Source organism: Lepisma saccharinum, chromosome 10 (assembly GCF_977018435.1).
Source record: "Lepisma saccharinum chromosome 10, izLepSacc3.1, whole genome shotgun sequence".
In the NCBI taxonomy this organism is placed as follows: domain Eukaryota; kingdom Metazoa; phylum Arthropoda; class Insecta; order Zygentoma; family Lepismatidae; genus Lepisma; species Lepisma saccharinum.
This window is the reverse complement of record NC_139238.1, coordinates 54,443,286-54,466,602: the sequence shown is the minus strand read 5'-3', so window position 1 is coordinate 54,466,602 and position 23,317 is coordinate 54,443,286. Positions and strand designations below refer to the sequence as shown.

General features: G+C 35.8%; 1 protein-coding gene across 1 annotated transcript in view; it reads right to left on the bottom strand.

Moving 5' to 3' along the window:
• Positions 1-23,317, bottom strand: part of LOC145993912 (inter-alpha-trypsin inhibitor heavy chain H3-like) — a 473,549-nt gene that overhangs the window by 248,888 nt on the left and 201,344 nt on the right. The window contains exon 7 of the mRNA XM_083129826.1: positions 21,217-21,392. Coding sequence (XP_082985952.1) covers positions 21,217-21,392 — 176 coding nt within the window. The remainder of the gene's footprint in view (positions 1-21,216; positions 21,393-23,317) is intronic.

Sequence of the window (23,317 nt, the reverse complement as noted above, 5' to 3'; positions counted from 1 at the left end):
TCAAGGCTTTCCTTCAATTTCTGCTGTCCCTCAGACATTTGCAGAGTTAGTTGTTCGATCCTCATCGCATCTCTGAATTGGACGCAGCGAGGTGTGAACAACTATGGGACAGTTTCTCCTCCATCCTTGCTTCCAGCCGGCAGTCAAGAGTTCTACTACATTCTTCTAGTTTTAGTTGTAAACTGTGCTCCAAGATATTCATATTTCCCTGGAGTTTATCCTCTAACCTCCTAAAGTTCTCATGTAACTTAGTCTCTAAGCTATCAGAATGTTCCCGCATTCTAGATTCTAGATTATTAGCATTTTCCGTAATCCTTTCCTGGATTCTAAGTTCTAGATTACTAGAATTTTTAGTAGGCTAATCCTTTCCTGGATTCTAAGTTCTAGAATACTAGAATTTGCCTCCAACATTCGCTGCAATGACGCGAGCAAATCAGCAGTAACAGGAACAACAGGAACTGCAAGTTTTTATTTGCATGCGAGACATGTTAATTCAGCAGGAGAATTACTTTCCTTTGGTGTCTTTAGCTTTGCACAATTCAAATGAAAAGTATTGTGACACTCAGTGCAAACAAACGTATCATCAAGCCTTGATGTAGTCTCACAGCAAAACACATGAACTGTGCTTTCATCAACATATGAAGCTTTTGTTCCACTTCTTAATATTTTCTTCTCCATTGTTGCGCATCAAAAGTTCTGAGTCAACTGCAAATCTAAAACACGTTACCAAAGATTAACTAACGTAGCTAATGCACAATGTATTCGTGGCCCCAAATCTGTGCGCCAAATTATTGACACGGTCGTGCCAGATTCAACCATAGGGCATTAATAGTTATAAGAATATATTTATCTCAATACAAATTGAGAATGAGCAACATGAGACTGTATATTGATATACGCGTGATACCTCCCACGGGACGGGAAAACATTAAGATTTGCAGTAAATAGAGACAAAAACACAGAACTTACGTTTTAACATATGAATTCAGAATCTATTTATCTTGATTATGCAATTTAAAAAGAACCAAAGTTTTACATCATAACGAAACTCACAAAAAGAAATCACAGTAACAGCACAATCTTTCTCTCATCCACTTCCATTAATCTCGTAACTTCCAGCTACAAGATTAATATCTATCAGGCGGGAGGGATTACTTCAACAGTCTGTTCATACGTCCGGGAAGGACATGTCACAATATTTGCACACTCAAAAGGAAGAATGGTGTATTACAAGAGATCGCTGTGGACATGAAAGCGAGATCTTGTTATACACAGATGCAATCGACATTTTTATTGACTGTATTTGCAAGCGATATATCAAGTCAATTGCAGTTGGTTCTCCAGCGCAAGGCTGTGAGGTACAAATGGCCTTGCGTCCCTCTTCCAACTGAGAAAAGAGGCCCTCACAGATGGTAGAGACGTTGACGGTGTTGTGAGGCTTCAAACTGACATCTACCTATACCGACGTTAGTTGGCCTCATCTTTTCAGGACCATGAGAGACGTAGATTGTCCACGAACCATATCAGATGGAAAGCACATCAGATGTCTAACTTCATGGCCTCAAAATCAACAACGCAAGGATCCACTCTATACCCTGTCGCAGCTAACTGTAGAGCAGAGGGCCGCGCATATCGGGCGAGGAGGAGGAAAATCGAGTGTTGAAAGCGCAGCGTTGCCAACCGGAAAGTCCTGAGCGTACATGTACGGACGTACGGTCCAGACCTTAATACGTACGCTACATGCACGACTTGTCAAAATTTGCTCTTGCAGTTTTATCCCTAATATTTCCCTAAGAAATTCTTAAACCAATCGTACGGACCTGGACATATAAAATACGGTAGATATGCCCCTACAATTGCAGAATTAATTCCCAGATCATCCAGGATTGGAAGGAAGAATGTAGGTTCGGTGAATCATTTCTGGATCTGCCACTTCAGCAGCAGGATTGATTCAATTTATTCCTCCGAACTTCGGACTTACATCCACACTTGCCTTCCGCATCATCACGTGTGCAACTTTCAAAACCCAATACACAATCGTAACTCAGTTTCTAATTATTGCTTTATTGAATATTGACAGCAAGAGAGCTTTGAAGTTGAAACATCGCCCGCGAAAATAATACTTTGAACATCTCGTTGGTAGTCAACACTAATTAGTACTTGCAATGTGTTACTTTATTTTATGTGTGTTTGTTGAGAAATAGTGCTGAAAATGTAATGTATGACTTACAAGGCAGACGTTTTGCCCTTGCACATCCTTTCAACCTTCTCGTCAAACAACGAGAGCAGCTGTCATGTAAATAATGCCTGAAGAAGCTATTCAATGTAACGCATACTTATTAAATCGAGGAAAATTTTATCAATGATTTTTGTATTATCAATATAATATTTTATAAACACGTCTATATATTTAAATATATCGTACAAATATAATACCATTTTGCTGACTTTAATTTATTTTATATGTGCTTTTAAAAAAAAAAACTCGTTTGTCCAGTCGGTAAATAGTCTGACTGTCACGCTGGAGGCGCGTATTCTGTTCCCGGAGTGGTTGGTCTCCAGTGGAATTTTGTCAGCAACGTCCTCACACGAAAACTGATTTGAGGTTCACTACGGGTCTGAAAAAAATGTATTTTGGGTTAAAGGAGGGGACCAGAACGTGATGATAACACCTCCTTCATAAATGGCCGACATTGTCAATCATAATCTCCATATTCATTCATGGCATGTTGAAATGCGCAGAAGGTGCTCTTGCTTTTAATACTTAAGTACATATTTAGTCCCACACCGTGGCCGTTTGGTCTAAGACGTCATGCTTTGTCTCCAGCTACGGAACGCGCAGGTTCGAGTCTCCTGGGTGAAGCCTAACAACTTTCCTTCAGAGGTTTGGGACTAATGGCCACCCACCATTTTTAGGAAAGTGGGGAGCTACGAATGAGTAGCGTAATCCGGTCATAGAAACTTACAAAAATTACTCGGGGTTCGTCGTGCTGACCACACGTCACATCGTAACAGATTAGATGATTTCCCGCCATTGCAGGTGGAAATGATGCCGGCAGTCGGTAGGTAGGCCTTAGCTCTCTTTCATATCAGTACATATTTGGATACATGTCGCGAATATACTGACACATTATGGGATTTGTTTGACTCAACTCAAACATGCTGGAGATACTCTTTTCATGTAGATTTAATAACGGCCTCCGTGCAGGGTGGTTAGCACATCGCACTACGACGCCAGGGATCGCAGGTTCGAATCCAGGCCTGGGTATGGATGTTTGTGACGTAGATTTAATATTTCATATTTGTGTTGCTTGATTGAATTGGAGGACTAAAAGTCCACTTTGTGCACAGAAAGGCTAATTGGGACTGGACCTACAGTTTAAAGTGGGATCCGAACCACTGTGCCCCCACCGGGTATCGAACCCGGGACCCATTTATTACAAGCAACAGCGCTACCACTACGCCATCGGGGAGGCCATATTTGTGTTGCTTCACAAGCCTTATTTTCTGATTGCGCACTGCTATTATTATTAATAAAACACATTTTATGTGTCTGTTGGATATGGTATGACATTTAATTAGGGAAAGAAACGGATAATGTAGCCTAATATTTATATAAACTTAGTTAATGTATTAAGTATGTTCTTACAACCAATGTAACTATTACAGAATATGCTAGGAAGCCAGTGCCGAAATTAGCCATAAGTTTCTTTTAAAATTCCGCGCATTAGTATTTACCTTAAAATATTGTTACAAATAGAATCTAATAATAAATATCCTCAAAGTCAGGTGGATAAAATACCAAATTATAATTCTCAGCTTCCATTTACCTTCCATTATTAGAAGTATCATTCGATCGAAAAGCAATCTCTGACTGTTGGCTGATAAGTGCGACGTGACTAAAATACAGGAAGACGTAACAGCATGTTCGTTTCATAATTTTTGTTTTGAATTTGATTGCTCTTGCTTTTTTTACATATAATTTACCACTTGGCTAATCGCAACGATGAAAATGAATGGTGAGTATTTGAAATGGATGAAGGGATTATCATAAACCCTTGTGGATAGGACAAAGAGCACAAACCCTACAAAGTAATACACAGGTAGTTGACCCACTTGCCAGAGCCTCGCTATCCCGCAAGAATGAAGTTCCTAGGATATACAGTATTACGTGGAAGGAATATTGTTATTTGAACGTTTCCCGACAAGCCATCGTTTACGTCTCTATCCTAAATCAATCACCGGCTCGGTAGCCGAGGACGTTATGTTGTCGACTTTCCATTTCGCATCCAACATCCCCCGGTTCAAGTCCCCGGATAGGTGTTCTCTGATAATGTCCATTCATCAATTTAAACTAATCATCACTTATTCTGTTGGCACGTTCCAAGAGTAGCACCAGTCCGACTTAGGCCAAGGTAAAATATGAGATACTCAGAGCAACTAAAACTGAATAATAACCTTAAGGAATGAAAGGAAACTACTTATTTAACTCACTACTGAGAGTACAATACACCGAATATTTTTGTATCCTTAAATTAGATTTGTCTGATACACGTAGTCATATTTAAGCTGTCTATATATTTATAAATATATATATCTTTGAGGGTATATCGACGTCTATCTTCCAAAATCTCCTATTTCTTATCTACAGATAAAACGTCTTCTGTTGATGTCGGCTCTTCTTCTTCTAATCCAAAAATTACTGGAAGGTTTCTTCTTCTTATAATACAGGAATCATAATAGGAAGGCTTCCTCTTCTCATAATACAGGAATCAATATTGGAAGGCTTCTGCTTCTTACAATATGGTAAAACTTCTTCTTCTTATAATATAAGAGTCCGTATAAGAAGGCTTCTTCTTCTACCAGTACAGGAAATACTTCTTCTTCTCAATGTATGTATATGGATCAATTCATGACGGCTGCTTATACTTCCAATGCCTGAATACTTCTTCTTATAGTACGTATATACGTGTATATATATATATATATATATATATATATATATATATATATATATATATTCTTATAATTGTCACATCCACTGACAACTAGTTGAACTACTAACAAAAACATCCTTCTGGTTATTGTTGTTGAGGTCCACTCCTTAGGGTCAATTTCTTTGATACCCTTATAGATATCCCTTGCCATTTCAACAGTATCTATTGGAATCAACTTGAATTTGTTCTCTTCCTTAGACGTGACTAAAATACAGGAACACGTAACAGCATGTTCATTCCATAATTTTTGTTTTGAATTTTATCATCACTTTTCAATCCAAATGGATTCGGAACACATGCCTGGTGGTTGAATTATCTCACCGCCTTCCTTTCTGCGCTACGCCAATGAGGCCTTACGTTTCTTGCTGCCAGCCCGCTTCCCACGTTTCCCACGCTTCTTAGGCATCTGTATCACTGCGCCGCCAACTATACGTGACAACCAAAAGAGACAGATAAAGTTCACGTCCTTTCACGCGCTCCTTAACCCAGTGCCACATAGAATGCGCAACTCGTTGTGCTTTGGTGGAGCCTTGGACTTGGCGCAACCAGGGCAAAAGAACTCAAAAACTCAGGTGGAAAATCTCCTTCCCAACCAGAGAGTAAAGACCCAAATCTGAAAACGTTTCCCGACTTCTTTAATCTTCTGGTCGTAACGTATATGATTATTACTGTTATCATTTATTCTTATTCCCTTTTTCATAATTCATTATGGTCCCATTACCACAAATCAAGTCTCAATTACTGCATATATTAACAATATATACATCTAGTTTCATCTTCCCTTTGTCTTATTTACATCATTTAAGCGAAACGAAATCCACGCTGTACATAGTGCTGCCATATGTTAGTAACCGTTCCAACTATTTACCACTTGAAACTGTTCGTCGCGATTAGGCAAAAGTGGAAGAAAAGCAACGCTAAATAACAAAAACTCAAATACAAATTTATCCTCATCGTTACGATCAACTTGGAGAATCTGAAAAGTAACGTAAAAATATTAAAGAGAAATTCCAGCATATTCAGGAATAAGTCATATCAGAATATACCCAGACAAGAACTTACCTCAGAATGAGATATTTAAAATAAATGCAACAGGTTACTTGGAAAGAAAAGCCGGCAGTGGACTACAGGGACAAGATATCACGCAAATAATGTCTGAAAAATAAACTATGCATTGTTTTGGAATAAATGTATTATCCTATCACGTATTTCATCTCTTGTCAAATTAAATTAACAGTTTTGGTGTATAATATCAAAAGATTTATGAAAACACAGCGTTTTATGGGCCATCTACTACATACATTCTCCGTAATGCTTTCTGCCGCTCGTGTCCTCTTGGTGACGTCAAAAGCATTAGCCAATACAGTGCGAGTACAAATATGATCCTGACCGAGATGCTAGTCCCCCCCCCCTTTGACTCACTCATGAGAGTTTATACATACCCAAAGCATTTTATTATTCCATACACAAATTAAGCAATTCGTTTAGAAAAAAAACAACGTTCATTATATCATACCGTGTTGATTTGTCAATATCTTTCCATTACCGATATCATATATCAAAATATAAGCTATAAAGTATATAATTAACAAACAGTTTCCCTCAATTAGGGAATCATTTCCAAAATAGACATGCAGAATTGCTCGTGAAAGTCGTCAAGTAAAATCTGGCTTCCAAAGAGATTTTATATGGAAATCGTTTCATTATGAGTAAAACTTTATTCACATTGATATATCACCGACATTTCACAAAATACGCACAATTTTAAGTTGAATAGAAATGGAATACAAAAGACCACCAACATATAACGAGCACGTAATATTTGAAGTTAATGCGTTTTCAATTAGAGAATATTATTCAGTACCGAGGAAACGTTTTGGCTATTCATAGCAATTTGATGGCGTTATGCAAAGTTTACAGTCGCCGATGGCGTCATGAGACGACATTTTGCGTCGCTGGTGACTCATAATTGGTATAATTCAGGATCTGGATTTTACCGGATCCAACTGATCACGAAGGGACCCGGATAAAGGCTATTATAAAACAATACTTTGCGTTACGTGTGCTTTAAAGGTGAAGAAATTATTAGTATTCAGGATCGATGTAACCCATATGAAAACGAAATATGAGGCCAGAATGCATGTTATTAGTAACAATTACTTGTAATAAGACAAGAATGCGTTGAGCGCAGAGACTCATCTACAAGCTTTCGTACTGATTTGACAACATACAAGTAAAAGAGTACCTACAACCCGAACCCAGAGAGTTAATTCCCGGCCTAAGTGGAAGAAAGCTTCTCTATTAATAGGATCCCGCGGTCGCTTACCTGAACTCAATGGGATAAAAATTTGTAATGGATTTCACATGCCACAAATATTTTAATATGTTTGTATAATTTTTTTGAGATTCCAATTTTCTTTTGTAGAGGTAACTTAAAAAGGTTTTTACCTTCAGAATGTAGCTACAGAGAAATACTACACTATTTGGTTTAAAATATAATTGAATTGTCTGAACTAGGAACAAGGCGCACCAGGACTTACAGATGGAAACGGTTTCGATTGACTATTTGCCTTTTCTAGGGGGTTTCGAACCACAGGCCCTTCGATAATTGCTTTCTAACAGCAGGATGATTGTTAAGGCGTATTTTTTACGTAAAATTGAACAGATTTTTATTTATGTCTAATATTTCACAATTTTTCACGTATTTTTACCCAGAAAACGGAATTTATACGATTCAAGCAAGATTTTCCATTTTCTTCTGGACATACAAGGTATGTTTCTATACTTTTATGTTATTATTTACAAGTTTAGGATTATCTTTCAAACAAATAACAAGATTTAAACAACTCAAGCACGAGTATTTATTACATTTTGGACACACAAAGTATGTTTTTTTAAACTTTTAACTAATTATTTTACACGTTTATGGATATTTCTTTACGAAAATAACACAATTTAATTTTTGAGGCAAGATTATTAATTACATTTTGGACTTACAACGAGGTTTTTTCAACTTGTTATATTAATTTTTCTATTTATTGCGTTTTGTATCTTATATTTAGTAATTTTAAAATTAGAGTTTTGTTTTTCATTTAAATAATTTCTGTAATCACTAAGGAAAAAGTACTTTTGCTAAAAGTTAGGTCACAGATATATTATTATTTTTAATATTACTATTACTATTATTATTGTTGATGAATGTTGTTTTTGTTGTTGTCAGGGTTTACTGATTTCCACTACGTTATTTTTTGGTTTTGTGTTTCTATATTTATTTAGGTCAGGTTATACCTGCTACGTACGAAAGTTGGTTTATTTTAGACTTTCCTCGGTATTTTCTTACTGTTGGGTTAGATAAAGTTTCCTAAATATATGCGTAGGGTTCCATATATTCTTGTTCTTGCATGGTTTTCATATGATGTGATCAGCATCACTCTCCAAGTGTCTTTACACAATGTACCCATTGTATTGAGGCTTAGTGATTCCTAGAGCCTATTTATGCAGGAGGGAAGGCTTGAAAATTTCGATCTCAGATAACCCACATCTATCTGTCAGAGTATTTTAATGTACATTTCAGACTTATTATGTGCCACACGAATATCACAGCTTGCTTCGCTTTTTAAGTGTGTAATGCTGTTATTGTATTTATAGCTAAGGCTTATTAAATAAAATTATAAATTATAAATTTTATTAAATAAACAATACGAAATTTGTACTCTTTACAATTATACGAGGCCAAACTTATACTGTAACTAAAACTATTATGTGTCTGTGAGGACTGAAATGCCTTTACCAAAGGGTCTATAACTGGACGTTTATTAATATTGTTTCATTTTTCCATTAAATATAATAATTTAACAATATAATGACAAATCACAATATATATACATATACTAGATTATTGATAAATATCAATTTTTAAAGATACTTTTGATACTATAGTGAATAATATTACAAGACAAAAACACGTAGATTCAGTAAACAAATAAGAAAATATACATAAAGCAATCAAGAATGAAGTCAAAATGTTAGCACTGAAGTCAAACAACTTAACTGATCAATCAGCAACAAGAATAAACAGAAACCAACATGGAATCCTGAAAGGGACATCAATAACTACAGTCAAAGCACAGATAATAGATTACATAGAATGAACATAGGGGAAACTTGAAACTGCAAAGACAATATATCTAGAGAATCCCAAGCCATAGGATAGAGTAAAACAGTGCTTGCTTACAGACAAACTCAACATCAACATAAGAATAAAAGGGATAGCCAATACTCGTTACACATAATTCAAATTACGCAAATAAACTACACCATACGTAGTACATGAGAATAGCAAATTAACAACATATGCAGTAAACTATTTTCGAACTTATACCTGATAAAACGACTAGATGAGTATAATTTATCAGGAAAATGCATATATTTACTTACTAATTTACTTCTACATTAATAATATTACCGGAATACTACGGCTTCTAAAGTCTCAGAGCAAAGAACGGAATGGGGTATAGGGCATCTTCCAAATGATAATTCAGGGAGAGCTTCATAGATTCATAAGTCATTAGCGATTATTCTAAGTACTATGACCTACCAAATACACGACACAAGAAGGGAAGATAATTACTACCGTAACAGCAGACACTCAATATCCCAAAAATATCCTGTAAAATATACTAAAACAAACTGCTTCATAACATAAAACTGCTAAGTTCCAAAAATAAAAAAGTATACAATCAATGAAAAACCTACTTGAAAAGAGAAAACTCTCTACAGTCTCGTAGAATTAATGGAAAATAACAGAAAATCTTTGAAGCATCCACACTCAATAGTACTCAATTTGGATACAATTCACAGGTATGAAAACTGATGCATAACAGTCTCTCAGCTCTGTTCTCATCTGTATTTGGACAACAAAAAAACAGCACTTTGGACTTACTAATCCTAATAAATACTACATTACCTACCCTTGCTTGAATAGCTAAAGTGCAATCTTCTTACTAAAATATTGAAACAGGCATATGTACGTATGTTAGAGAGATACTATGTGGGTTTATGTGAGTATATACCAGAGTATGATCTTACATAATTTGATAAAAATAGCAATATTGTTATATATCAAAATTATATCTAATAATATTAATATGAAAATTAACTGATAGAAATAGATATAGAAATTATGAGCTTTTTAACATGTCAAAGTAATTAGTTTAGTTTGTTAATTACAAGAAACATAAGTTAATTACAAGAAATATAAATTAAATACACTAAATCAGTACCATTTTTTGAAGATAGTGAATATATCGAAAATTGTGCAAAACTTTCCATTATAAGCAGAGAATTAAACAAAATTTGCCTTAGAATGACACGAAATAGCATACTTAATAGACTAATAACAAACTTTCTGATGCAGTAAAGTATTTACATGGACTGAACGTTTCAATTACTGTAAAATATTGGTCTCTGATTGAAGTAATTTAAGTGTAAACATTACCTTTTGTTTGTAAAACATGCTTGTTAATTGCTCTGATAGCGGAAATATTAACTTTAAACACCTTCATATATTCTAAATAACCTAACTTAGACACCTACATAAGTTACATTTTTTAAAAATTAAGTTAAACTGTAAAATTAATTGCTTTGGTTCTTTAAAATAAGTATAAAGTAGTAAAAACATTAAGCAATTGATTCCTTTTTTCGTTATTCACAAAATACCAGATAGTGTAAACCAGTTGTTATATTACTAATTTATTTCATCATTTATCATATATAGAGTTTAAGAACTGGCTAAATAACATAATAAATATAAAATTTGTAGGCAGTAATAACTCTTTCTTTAAAATACTGTTCTTCTTTGAATTTAGAAATTAATTCCTAGTTCTTTGGTACTTGTGCTATAATCAAATAAAATATTGTTAAAATTAGCAAATATATGGAGCGTACTCAGTAAATCTGAGAGTTCTAGCATTACTTGTCATTAAATGGATACAAGTGTAACTTGATAAGCTTGCCAAACACAAAATCTTTAACAAACAGTACAGTATAACCTATTTTTTTAAATTAGGAGTACTCTAGAGTTTCTAATTATATAGGCCTCTGTAGTGGTAAGTTATGTTCAGTCTATAAGATTATTGGTCTTCCATTCATCCTCAGCGTCGCGATTAATTACAAAAGCAGAAAGCGAAATCTTGTGTTTGTTACATTTTCTTCTTTTTATTCATAGTATTCAGATTACTGAATTTTGCCGTATTTCTGTTTGGTCTGTTAAACAAGGTAATCAATAAAAATATACTTACATAGAAAAATCTGTTTTTGTATAAGTTTAAAATATATTTGAATTCCCAAAAATATAGAAAAGCAGAGTTCTTGCTACATTTAGCACCTGATATATTATAAATCGAAGTCTAGATCGTTTTGGCCTGTAAATACTTCTGATACATATAGTTTCATAAAATTACCAATATTGGTTGCGTAAAGGGTAATCTTATAGTAAAACTCTCAAACATCAACTTCGTTTCCTCGTAGTACTTCCTGAAAGTGCTTCTTTCATGTAAATAAGGGTCTGGCGTGTGGACCAATGGCACCTACAATCCTCTTTAAGGTTCGTTTTGTCCTGTAAATAAGCAATAAACATGCTAAGTGCCCCTATTAGGCTACAGCCAAAACATTAAGCTTCAATCAGTAGATTTTACTTCTCAGGGACATATAGTGACTGTAGCAAAAAAAAATAAGATTCGTATAGTGTAACAGATATAACTCCTGGTATTAAGTCAAACACTCAAGAGAACCAGTAATACTTGAAAAGTATCCTGAATGGCACATCAGACTAAAAAATGCTTCTAGTAAAGCAAAAAAAGTTTGGCAAGTGGACTAAAGACACATGTAGTCGTTTGCTAGCATCGTCTTATCGTGTGATTTGTCATGTAAGGGAAAAATCAAACATTATTAATAAACGTCCAGTTATAGACACCTTGGTAAAGAGATTTCAGTCCTTATAGACACATAATAATTTTAGTTACAGTAAACGTCTGTCCTCGTAGAAGTGCAAAGAGTACAAATTTCGTATAATTTATCTAGTAAGCCTTAGCTAAAAATACAATAACAGCGTTACACACTTAGAAAATGAAGCAAGCTGTGATATTCGTGTGGCACATAATAAGTCTGAAATGTTCTTTAAAATACTCTGAAAGATAGATGTGGGATATCTGAGATCGAAATTTTCAAGCCGTCTCTCCTGCATAAAGAGGCTGTAGGTATCAATAAGTCTCAATAAAATGGGTACATTGTGTAATGACACTTGGAGGGTGGTGCTGATCACATCATATGAAAACCATGCAAGAACAAGAATATATGGAAACCTTCTCATATATTCAGGAAACTTTATCTAACCTAACAGTAAGAAAATACTGACGAAAGTCTAAAATAAACCAACTTTCGTACGTAGCAGGCATAACCTGACCTAAATAAATATAGAAACACAAAACCAAAAAATAACGTAGTGGAAATCAGTAAACCCTGACAACAACAAAAACAACATTCAACAACAACAACAAAAACAACAACAATAATAATAGTAATAGTAATAATAAAAATAATAATATATCTGAGGCCTAACCTTTAGTCAAAAGTACTTTTTACTTAGTGATTACAGAAATTATCTAAATGAAAAAAAACTCTTAAGTTAAAAATTACTAAATATAAGATACAAAACGCAATAAATAGAAAAATTAATACAAGAAGTTGAAAAAAATCTGTTTGTGAACAATAATGTAATAAAAATATCTTGCCTCAATAGATTATATTGTGTTACTTTCGTAAAAAATATGCATAAACTTGTAAAATAATCAGTTAAGAGATTAAAAACACACTTTCTGTCCAAAATATAATACAAAATCTTGTTTGAATCGTATGAATTCCGTTTTCTGGGTAAAAATTCGTGAAATATTGTGAAATATTAAACAAAGTCAAAATCTGTTCAATTTTACGTAAAAAATACGCCTTAACAATCACCCTGCTGTTTGTAAAGCAATTATCGAAGGGCCCGTGGTCCGAAATCCCGTAAAAAAGGCAATAAGTAGATCGAAACCGATTGCCTCTGTAAATCGTGGTCCGTCTTGTTCTTAGTTCAGACAAATCAAATAGTGTAGAATTTCTCTGTAGATACATTCTGAAGGTAAAAATCTTTTTAAGTTACGTCTACAAAAGAAAATTGAAATCTCAAAAAATTTAATACAAACGTGTTAAAATATTTGTGGCACGTGAAATCCATCACAAATTGTTATCCCATTGAGTTCAGGTAAGCGAGCGCGGAACCTTTCTTCCCTTAGCCCGGGAAAGATCCCTCTAGATTCCGGGTGTAGGTACTATTCTTCTTGTATGTTGTGAAATCCGTACGAAAGTTTATTTAGGAGTCTCTGTGCTCAACGCATTCTTGTCTTACTGAAAGTTACTATTATTAATATCATGCATTCTGGCCTCAGATTGCGTTTGCATATGGGTTACATCGATCCTGAATACTAATAATTTATTCGCCTTTAAAGCGCACATAACGCAAGATATTGTGTTATAATGGCCTCTATACGGGTCCCTATGTGACCAGTTGAATCCGTTAAAATCCAGATCTTCAATTATACTAATTTTAATTTTTTTATAGTAAGTTGGACATCAGGGACTTAGTATTGTGGTTGGCATTGAAAAGGATGACATATTTGATTTTGATAAGTTGCAGAAATCGAGGCATGCATTCATTAAGGAATCGTCACACACGCTCCCACAACTGTAAGAATCATCCGTGACTCATCCTCGCCTATATAAGAAGCAACAATTGGGTTAGAATAGGCCGAAAACGAATTCCATAATAGTATCTATTGTACCCTAATTAAAAACCATTCCTTTCAAGCTCCCATGACGACATGATTCATCCATAACTCATCCTCGCGTATGTAAAGTACAAGAATTGGGTTAGAATAGGCCGAAAATGGACTCCATAATAGTATATATTGTACTCATTGTAATCTACTCCATTCAAAACCATTAACTCCAAGCTCTCACGTCTGCATGGATCATCCGTGACTCATCAACAGCTGTAGCGCGTATGTAAAATACAACAATAGGGTTAGATTAGAGTGAACAAGGGTTCCACAATAGTAACTATTGTGTACCCCCTCCCCCTATACTCTTCCCTATACTCTTCTACTACGTAGAAATTTTCACCGAAAAATGCATGCTCGTCCAGGACTCTAACCCTGGTCTCTGGCATACCGTGCCATTGCTACTGAGCTACCGAGTCGGCATGGCCTCGCCTGATTTTTCGCTATCGTTGTTTTTCCTGCGTGGAATTGTCTCTGCCAGTGCTGCCACAATGGGATTTGTTGTCTTTGAAACACAGTAGACTTCAACGTTGCCTGGTTCCTCCAAGCGTAGAGAAGTTAATTGAAGGGTTCGGGTGTAAAACATGGTAACTGACATTTTGGTTGTTTTTTAATTACAAAGTAAGATGTGCCATCCTTTAATTTTCGAGTGAAATTGCCATGTCATACAATTTTCGTTGGACTCAGTGAAGCATTCTGAAATTGGTAAACACAACACGAAAATAATTTATCTACAGTATTGTTTCTAATAAACTTTTTCCTAATGAACTCAGATATCAAAAAAAATGTCACTTACCATGTTTTACGCCCGAGCCCTTCAATTATTTAAGATTAAGCACACACAGGAGATGTAATGCGTAGAAATTTTCAGCGAAACATGCGAAACATTTGAAAAAAAAAACAGCGATAGCAAAAAATAAGGCGAGGCCAGCACGAGTCGGCATTTTTCGGTGAAAATTTATATTTTTTTTATGTTTCGGAAGAAGTAAAATCCACAATTTTGTGACAATTCCATGAAAGAGATTAAAAGAGGAAGACAATTTTGACCAAGAGTGACTTAAAAGTGAGAACATTTGTTATTAAGTAGTCTCCTATTTGTTATGGTTTTATGGAATTAGAAAACAAAATTTCATGGTCTATCCAAAATCTTTGGTGTTTGTGATGCGTCAGTCGCATTTGATTTTGTCCTGGCATCAAGGAATTGCACAAAATGCTAGAACAGTCACCAATTTCTCTGACATTCCACCGTAATTGTGTAGAAGAACGTCGAATGACATCCATAAATTGTCAGAATTAGGCGTCTGTATAAATGAATGCTGTACAACAGTAGAAGAAATTGTTGGGCGGAGCAGGACGGCGCTAGTCATTTTGATGCCCTGGGCGGTCGCGACAGATGCCGCTTAATTCGAAAGGCTCACACCCTCGCCAAAGGGAAAGAGAAATTCAATATATTCCAAAGAAAACATCAAACTATAAAATAAATAATGAGACCTGTCACGCTATTACAATACTATTAAGAACAAAGGGATATCTCGACCACAATAAGACTTTAAAAAATGCGACATTATATTACATTTTATAATGTTAAACATATCTTAAATGTAACAAGTACTAGGAAATACATGCTTTGAAGACTTGACTTTATATTTTTACAGTTGTAGACCTATGATTAACGATTGGATTTGTTTTAAAATTTACATTCTATTATTTTTTTCACATAATGCAATCTTGCATAAGATGGAAACAATCTTTGTTTTTAATATAGTCCTTAAGGTATTAAATTTACGAAAAGGTATGTTTTAAGTGTAACTAAAGAGTAGCAACATATTCAAATATTTCTAATTTGCCCTTAGACCCTTATACTAAAATATAGTAATAAGTAACTACAGTTGTTAAAAATACTTTAGTTGAAGGAACATTTTCTTGCTTTGACACCAACGAGTTCCTTGATCATATCGACGTAATCTAATCTCTCAGCCAGATGGTGATCTATGGATAACATCGCTAGACAACTCAAGCATGTTTCAGACATGGTTGATCATGCTCCTGCTTTTATATTAGCTTTAGTTTCGAAACACTTGTTCGCCACTTGCCAAGGTTATTTACCAGTAAAATTAATAAGCTTCGAAGCGCAACATTCACATTGTGCAAAATCATAAACCTGTATCAGTTTTAAGGTCTCCTTTGGTGTACTTTTGTGTATTTTTATAGCCTAAAAGACTTTCAGTTTATTTTTTAAATCAGCAGAGCTTTCATGTATGAATATACTTCAAGTTTTGTACACTTCTCAGACAAAATATCCGATGACATATCTAAGTATACTAATATGCAAAAAATCGAAAAATTCACTATGATGTTTAAGCTGCTCAAATCTTTCTCTTCATCCAGTCTACGATCTGGTACTAATAAAAATCAACTTTGTACTGTGTTTGTGGATTTTCAACAGTTAAGTTCTCTGCTTCACATTGAAAATGTCCCTTCTTCAGTTTTCGGACCTGTATTTCATTGCCTATGCTTGGATCGTCTATATCTAAATGTGATGTCAAGTAAGCTAAACATTTCACACCTCCAGTTTTGTCCTCAAAGTGCTCTGATATATTTGCAAGAAATCTAACATCGAGATTAATGTCTTGTAGATATTTGCTCACTACATTTATATGGAATTAAAAGTCAAACCAGAAAACTAGCGAGCACTCATGATTCCATCAGCGATAGGATAGTAAATGCTACATTTTCCGGCAACCAATAGTTTCAAATTATTTACCATTCAGTTATTATTGAGCCTATTTCGAACAACTTTTATGCAGAAATATTATAACTTTTAAGTTTTCAACAGATTTATGTTTTCTTCTCTCCCAATTTTGCCACCCTGACAAGTTGCCGCCCTAAAAATTTGCCGCTCTGGGCAGTGGCACAGTCCACCCCCTCTTCGACCGGCCCTGTCGGAGGGAAAAAGGAAAGACGGCGTGTGCGCCCGGATAGAAACAATACGCGTGTAAGATCCACCCTGGATCGATACTTGGTTGATGGGTCTATTGAGCCTCGGCTACACGCTCAGTAACTCTTCTGGGCTTGAGTCTCCTCGGCTCAAGGTTCGGTTAATCCGGCTGCTTCTGTTCTCGATGAAAGGTCCGTCTTAATTCTGGGCCAAAGGTTCTCAATCTACTTATAGACCTTGACCAAGATCCTACAAGCAGTCGACAATCCTTCTTCCTACTAGGTTCTGTCTGTGCACCCTCACACTCGACGTAATCTGACGTCTCTCCAGCTGACTGATGGTTATCAAAGTCATAAGGTGACTTAACAGCGGTTTCTTGTTGAGATGGATTTACGTTAAGTTCTTGAAGTCTGTCTCTCAGGGAGCTTATGTTTTGTTCCATGTTTAATTTCAGCTGAAGTAACTCTTTCAGAAAAAGAGGAAACCTTACTCTCTCCTTGACGTAGTTCTTCATCAAAATTCTCTAACCTCTCGAAGCACTCAGCAACCTTAGAACTTACTTCCTCATTTTCCCCTAGATAGGCAGTCATCTGTTCCTCAATCTCGGTTGCACTCACTCCCAGAGTGTCCATGGAACGAGTAATTCCTTACATTTCATGCTCTCGCTCAACTGTAAGCGTTGTGTGGAGTACCTCCCACTTCTCATTATTTTGAGACTGTTCCTTGCTTAGAGTTTCATGCAGCTGTTTCCGCCGTTTTTCATTTTCCGATCTATCAGCATGTCACTTTCTTTCTTCTTCTGCTTTCTGAAGTGTGCAAAATGGCCATAATTGCCGACGCACCCAGTAATTTTATATCAATCAATCAATCAATATTCTGCTTTCTCTTCTTGTCGATTTCTATCTTCTTATGCTTTCTTTCGTCTTCTGCTTTCTTTTATTGTCGCTTTCTTTTTCTTCTGCTATCTCTTCTTGTTGCTTTCTTTCTTCTTATGCTTTCTCTTCTCTTAATGTACTCCAGAATTGTTGCCACCTGTTATCTTCAACGATTTTTTTCAGCATTCCCTTCCACCTTCCGAGCTTTCATTTCTGTAGTCTTTTCGATTTGATGTTTCTTTTCTTCTGCTGCTTTTTCTTTTTTCCTTTTTTTTTTCTTCAATTTCGGACCAAACTGTCAACCACGGAGGAAGTTCAATAGCAGGTTCCTTATTCTCATCTTCATCGCCCTGGCAATCTTTACACCGGACGGCATCTAAATTGTGCCCTTTCACGGATTCAGCCTCAAATTTACAAACGAAATGTTTCCACTGGATGCAGGAAATTCACCTAAATGACCGGTTTTCTTCATCTTGATCGGAGCAACAATCAAAGTGCAAAATTTCGTGTTCCTCTACAATCGTCGACAATGAATTGCGTTTAGACTTTCTTGTTACCATCACGATGTTTCGTAACTTCAGAAGAACCACCGGATATATACTTCGAGCCCAAAACCTTGCAGCGCCACTTGTAAGATCCGCCCTGGATCGTTACTTGGTTGATGGGTCTATTGAGCCTCGGCTACACGCTCAGTAACTCTTCGGGGCTTGAGTCTCCTCGGCTCAAGGTTCGGTTAATCCGGCTGCCTCTGTTCTCGATGAAAGGTCCGTCGTAATTCTGGGTCAAAGGTTCTCAATCTACTTATAGATCTGACCAAGATCCTACAAATAGTCGACAATCCTTCTTCCCACTAGGTTCTGTCGATATCCAGTTAAGTATCCAACTTCCTTTTCTCTCTCCAGCCTCTGACCAGAGAACCGAAGATTCTTCCGTGACCACCGAATAAGAAAATGTGTACCCTGACCAGGGATACCAACGTTGACTACTAACAGTCTATCGGCCGATCCCGAATTCCGGCATATCTTAAGACAATCACTACTCTCTCAATTGTATCTCCTATCCAGGAGCATAGAACAGAGAGAATATACGCCTTCTGACCAGAAAAGCTAAGTAACTGTCCTAAGGTAATCCCAGAATGAACTAATTTCTAAGATCGAAGTGAATGTAAAGGCAGAAGTTCGAGCGTTGAAAGAAAGGACGGTTATACGAGTTCCGCATTTATCAGATTTTCGAATACAAAAGGCCATGAGCCACCGAGCTCAGCTGCTTATGTAGAATTTAATGGTGCCGTGATGGATTTACAAACTTTTATCTTAACACCAATTTTACATCACAATAAAATACAAATTAATTATCAATGAGAAACATAATTAGTTACATGCAAAATTATTGTTTTTACCCTTTTGTGATTAATAAATATGCAATAGAATTCTAAACGTTATACTCAGTATTTAACTTGACCAGGGAGTATGACTTCTTTCAACTCCCCTCTCTCCCCGCAACGGCCACGCGATAATCAACGTGAAAATGTTAAGCAAAAATATTTATATACAGGTTTTGTTTGCTCGGACATAACTTCCTTTTGCGTTAACGTAACTAAATTCTGAAAATACTGTGTTGAAGCTAAAGAGTCAGATATTATTATGATATAAGTATAATTATTGTCCGCCAAGGGACACGACAGATATAGAGTGGGAAAGACAGCCTAATCTTTCGTATTTTCCCTGTGACAACGTTCTCATAAGATAGCGTCTGCCTGGCTTTTACACAATAGCGTTAGCTTTCCTGCATTGTTGTCACCGATAATAAACTTACAGCTCAGCTTGCTGGCAGAAAGGAACAAACTTTTCGAACTTATAACTAACACCATACGAAGTGTGTTCCACACATACGAAGTGTGTTCCACATTACTAGGTAATTAACCATTAACATATAGAATTATAGTTAGAAAAAAATATTAAGTTTATATATTTTTGTAACGTGGACACTGCTACACGTTACACGCGTTATTTCAAGCTCAAACCTGACCGTGGCCTTCCGTAAACTGGACATTTTGGGGCATATTTCGCGGTCGCCCCCATCGAGAAAAGCAGGTTCCGGGTCGATTTTTGGATACTTTGGTCCGAGTACTTTTTATAATTTTGATGTTCAGTTTTGAACGTTCAATACTTAGACGACTTGATAACATATTTTATAGTGTTTTAAAATTTTACCCTGCCTGAGTATCCCCCATAATTATAGAAGCTGGAGATTAATTTCCTAAAGCCAAATTTAATCATAATCAACCACTTTACAGTAAAGTGAAACTCATTTCATATTCTCAAAATATGTGGTCAATTATTTACTGGAGTTAATTGCTTGTTATGAATCAGTTTACAAAAAAATATAATATTTCATTGGGAATATGATAAATTAAACTTTCCTCATGGTGTGCTTTGAACGTTCTTTGTTCGAGATTCCATTAAGTTTATCTGATTACATTTCGCAGTGACACCTCTCAGACTGACTCATTGTTGCCAGCCATTAGCTACGGAGATATACAGGGTGTTATTATCAGAATTAATATGGCCTCACTCGGAAACTTGGTATATGGAGAACATGGTGAAACGAATGCTAACGTAAAGCAAATTATCTCAAAATTTTCAACACAAGGTGTAAATGTGAACAACCAAAGTCAGACATGCAAAATTTCATTTTTATTTATAAAGCAGTATTCAATATGCCGGCCGTCAACGTGAATGATTCTGTGGAAGTGTAAGACAGCGTGATCGATGATTCAGCAACAGAATGTTCTTCACTGTTCATGAGATTTCAGCGCCATATTTCCAGCTGGTGGGAAATATTTGAACTAATTTTTTCCGTCACCATTGGTCGGCTTATCAGATAGTTGGTGGATAGTTGCACAGGATCCCAATGGTTTAAACGTGCTCAAGACGGCTCTGATCAGAGGAACTTTAATTATGACCACCTGGTAGATCAGAATCAAACTGTCCGAATCTCAGGTTGGTTGGGGTTGAGGGTAGAGGCCCTGGGGAATTGGAAAGAGGGGGACTTTTTGGATTTTGCATTGCAGATAGTAGTTTCACGATTACCAACATTTAGCTTTCGGGGAATTTTTTCCGACATTAGACACTTTTCTCCCGTCGTGTAGGCTTCCGCACTTTTGAAAGAAGGTTTACAAATATTTTCGGCACGCCTCTCCATTGCTGAATGAATTGAAATTTGAAACGGTTTATTTGCATGCCGAATGGTGTCAGTTTCGGGGGGGGGGGGTTCTAGAAGATATTCAAAAGTTGTAAAATAAGAGCCATCCTAAAACATTAGGATGGATTAGTATAACAATACTAATTAGTCCAAAATTGGTTGTATCTAAAGAGAATTTTTGATAAAGGCTACAAAATATGATGCACAGCTCCCGCTAAATTCTTAGTCTCTTACTTCTTTAGCAGATGTGTGCTTCTAAATATGGATCTCAAAGGGAACTCGGGGGATAAAAGGTGGATTTAGAAGTAATAAAATTCAACTTAGCCTACCAGAATTTGACTTTCTGCTGGCCTCATACAATCGTAGGTGATGACGAGAACTCCGAAGTTGCCTTCCTCCAATTTGTGAGCTCTCCACAATTCATCCTGTTTAGATCCTGACAGTGTGATGGTCACGAAAGCCACGTTTTCTCCTGGAACGTGTTTTATCTCAGCTATTCCAGAACCTAAAATTACAAAAGGACATTTTGTTTACTGAAGCTAAGTATAAACTTAAAATCGAAATGCTCTTCTCGAAGTAATAATTCATTAACAACTGAATGAAATGTTCTCTCTATAAAAGTATATGACAAGTTAATAAAGAACTTCATTTTTTCTGTAATGGAGCTTTTAATAAGAATATGACTCCGTTCTACCATACCTTTAACTAAATCTCTAGCCTTCTTAAACCAGAAGGTTTATGGCTGCAGCAAAACAAGTCTTCCGTCTGCCCCTATCCCTGTCAATATCAATCCAATCTATTCCAACCGAATTCCATCAGATCCATCTTAACATTATCCCTCCATCTTGGCCTTCCTATAGGTCTCTTACCGCCAGGTTTCTCAACAAGAATCCTGTAAACTCATCTTTTCGTCTTTTCGTGCCACGTGGCCTGCTCATTTAAGTCTTCTAAATTTAATTATTCTAATAATATCTGGACATGAATACACATTATGCAGTTCAAAATTATGTCAACCTTTTCACTCACCTGTCTCCACGTCCTTTTTACTCTCTGATTAATAATTATAGATACTCGAGTTGGAACTCCAATTACAAACTAACTAATATACCTACATAAAGACGAGTTACATAAAAAATTAGCTTATTCAAATCTTCACTAATGATAACCAATTATTTTTCGAGTAGGCCTTCTATCTTTTGTATTCGTGAGAAAAAAAAGTGCCGTTTTTTAGTTTTGCAAACGATCGCTTCGTTGAAATTCTATAAATGAAAAACGGGTGGTCGGATAGTGATGACATTTTAGTACGGTGTAGTCAGAAATATTTTAAACACAATTCTTAATCTTCAGATTTTAATATTTTGTCAATAAACCGTTCTTCTCAATTTTGCTAAACAACTTTTTCTTAGTATTAAAAATTAATATTGTTTTTTTTTTAAAGATCTTTATATCTGTTTATAAAATCCATTATCATTGTCAATTCACAATGCCAAACAGATTTCTCACAAATTTTTATTCAACGTAGTAAAGATGAACGTGAAACGTGTCACTGACTCGCAGTGACAGCCCGCAGTTTTCACAGTTCAATGGACATCACTGTGTGCGGTGTTTCCACATTCCACGTACATCTTACCTCCTTTGAATAAACATCACTATAAAATAGGTTTCGCGAAGTGAATTGAGAATGATAAATGGATTTTAAAAGCAGATCCAATATCAATAATTAAATTCTGATTATTATCTTACATTTCATTTCAATCAGAAAGCATACATTTAGTTTCCTCTTTGATAACTTTAAAACCTATCTCTCTCGCTGTTTTTTAAAAAGATTTTGGCGTTATTCTTAATTGTATTATATCATCCCATAGTAAGTCTACACATCATCTGCATATGCTAGCAACTGAGTCAGACCATTTAATTTTAGTATGTCAGTAGTTTCATTTATCTTCCTAACAGCATATTCTAAGCAAAATTAAAGAGCAATGGGGATAATGCATCTCCTTGGTTGTAAATTTGTCAGGCATGTTAATACACGCACGAATTTTACTTTCTGTTTGATTATTCCATACTTTTATCATGTTAGCAAGCTTCTTAGGTATTCCAAACTCGACTAATATACAGGGTGTCCGGATTGAGACGGGCAGTTTTTAAAAGTGTGTTACATTTTGAAAGCAAACTCACCAAGTTTTATTGGAAGCAGTTACAGCTCAGAAAAGCTCCACATGAGCTTCGTTTGTTGCACGGAGAATGTCCAGCCTGTATTCAGTCTACTACCACGTGTTCTGTAGCAATTGAGGGGTTACAGATGTAAGAGCATTCCGTATACAGTCCTGCAGTTGTTGTAGATCATCTATCTTTTCGCCAGAATACATCTTTGATGTACCCCTAAATAAAGAGGCCCAGAGGGCTAAACATCTACCTTCTGCAAAATGT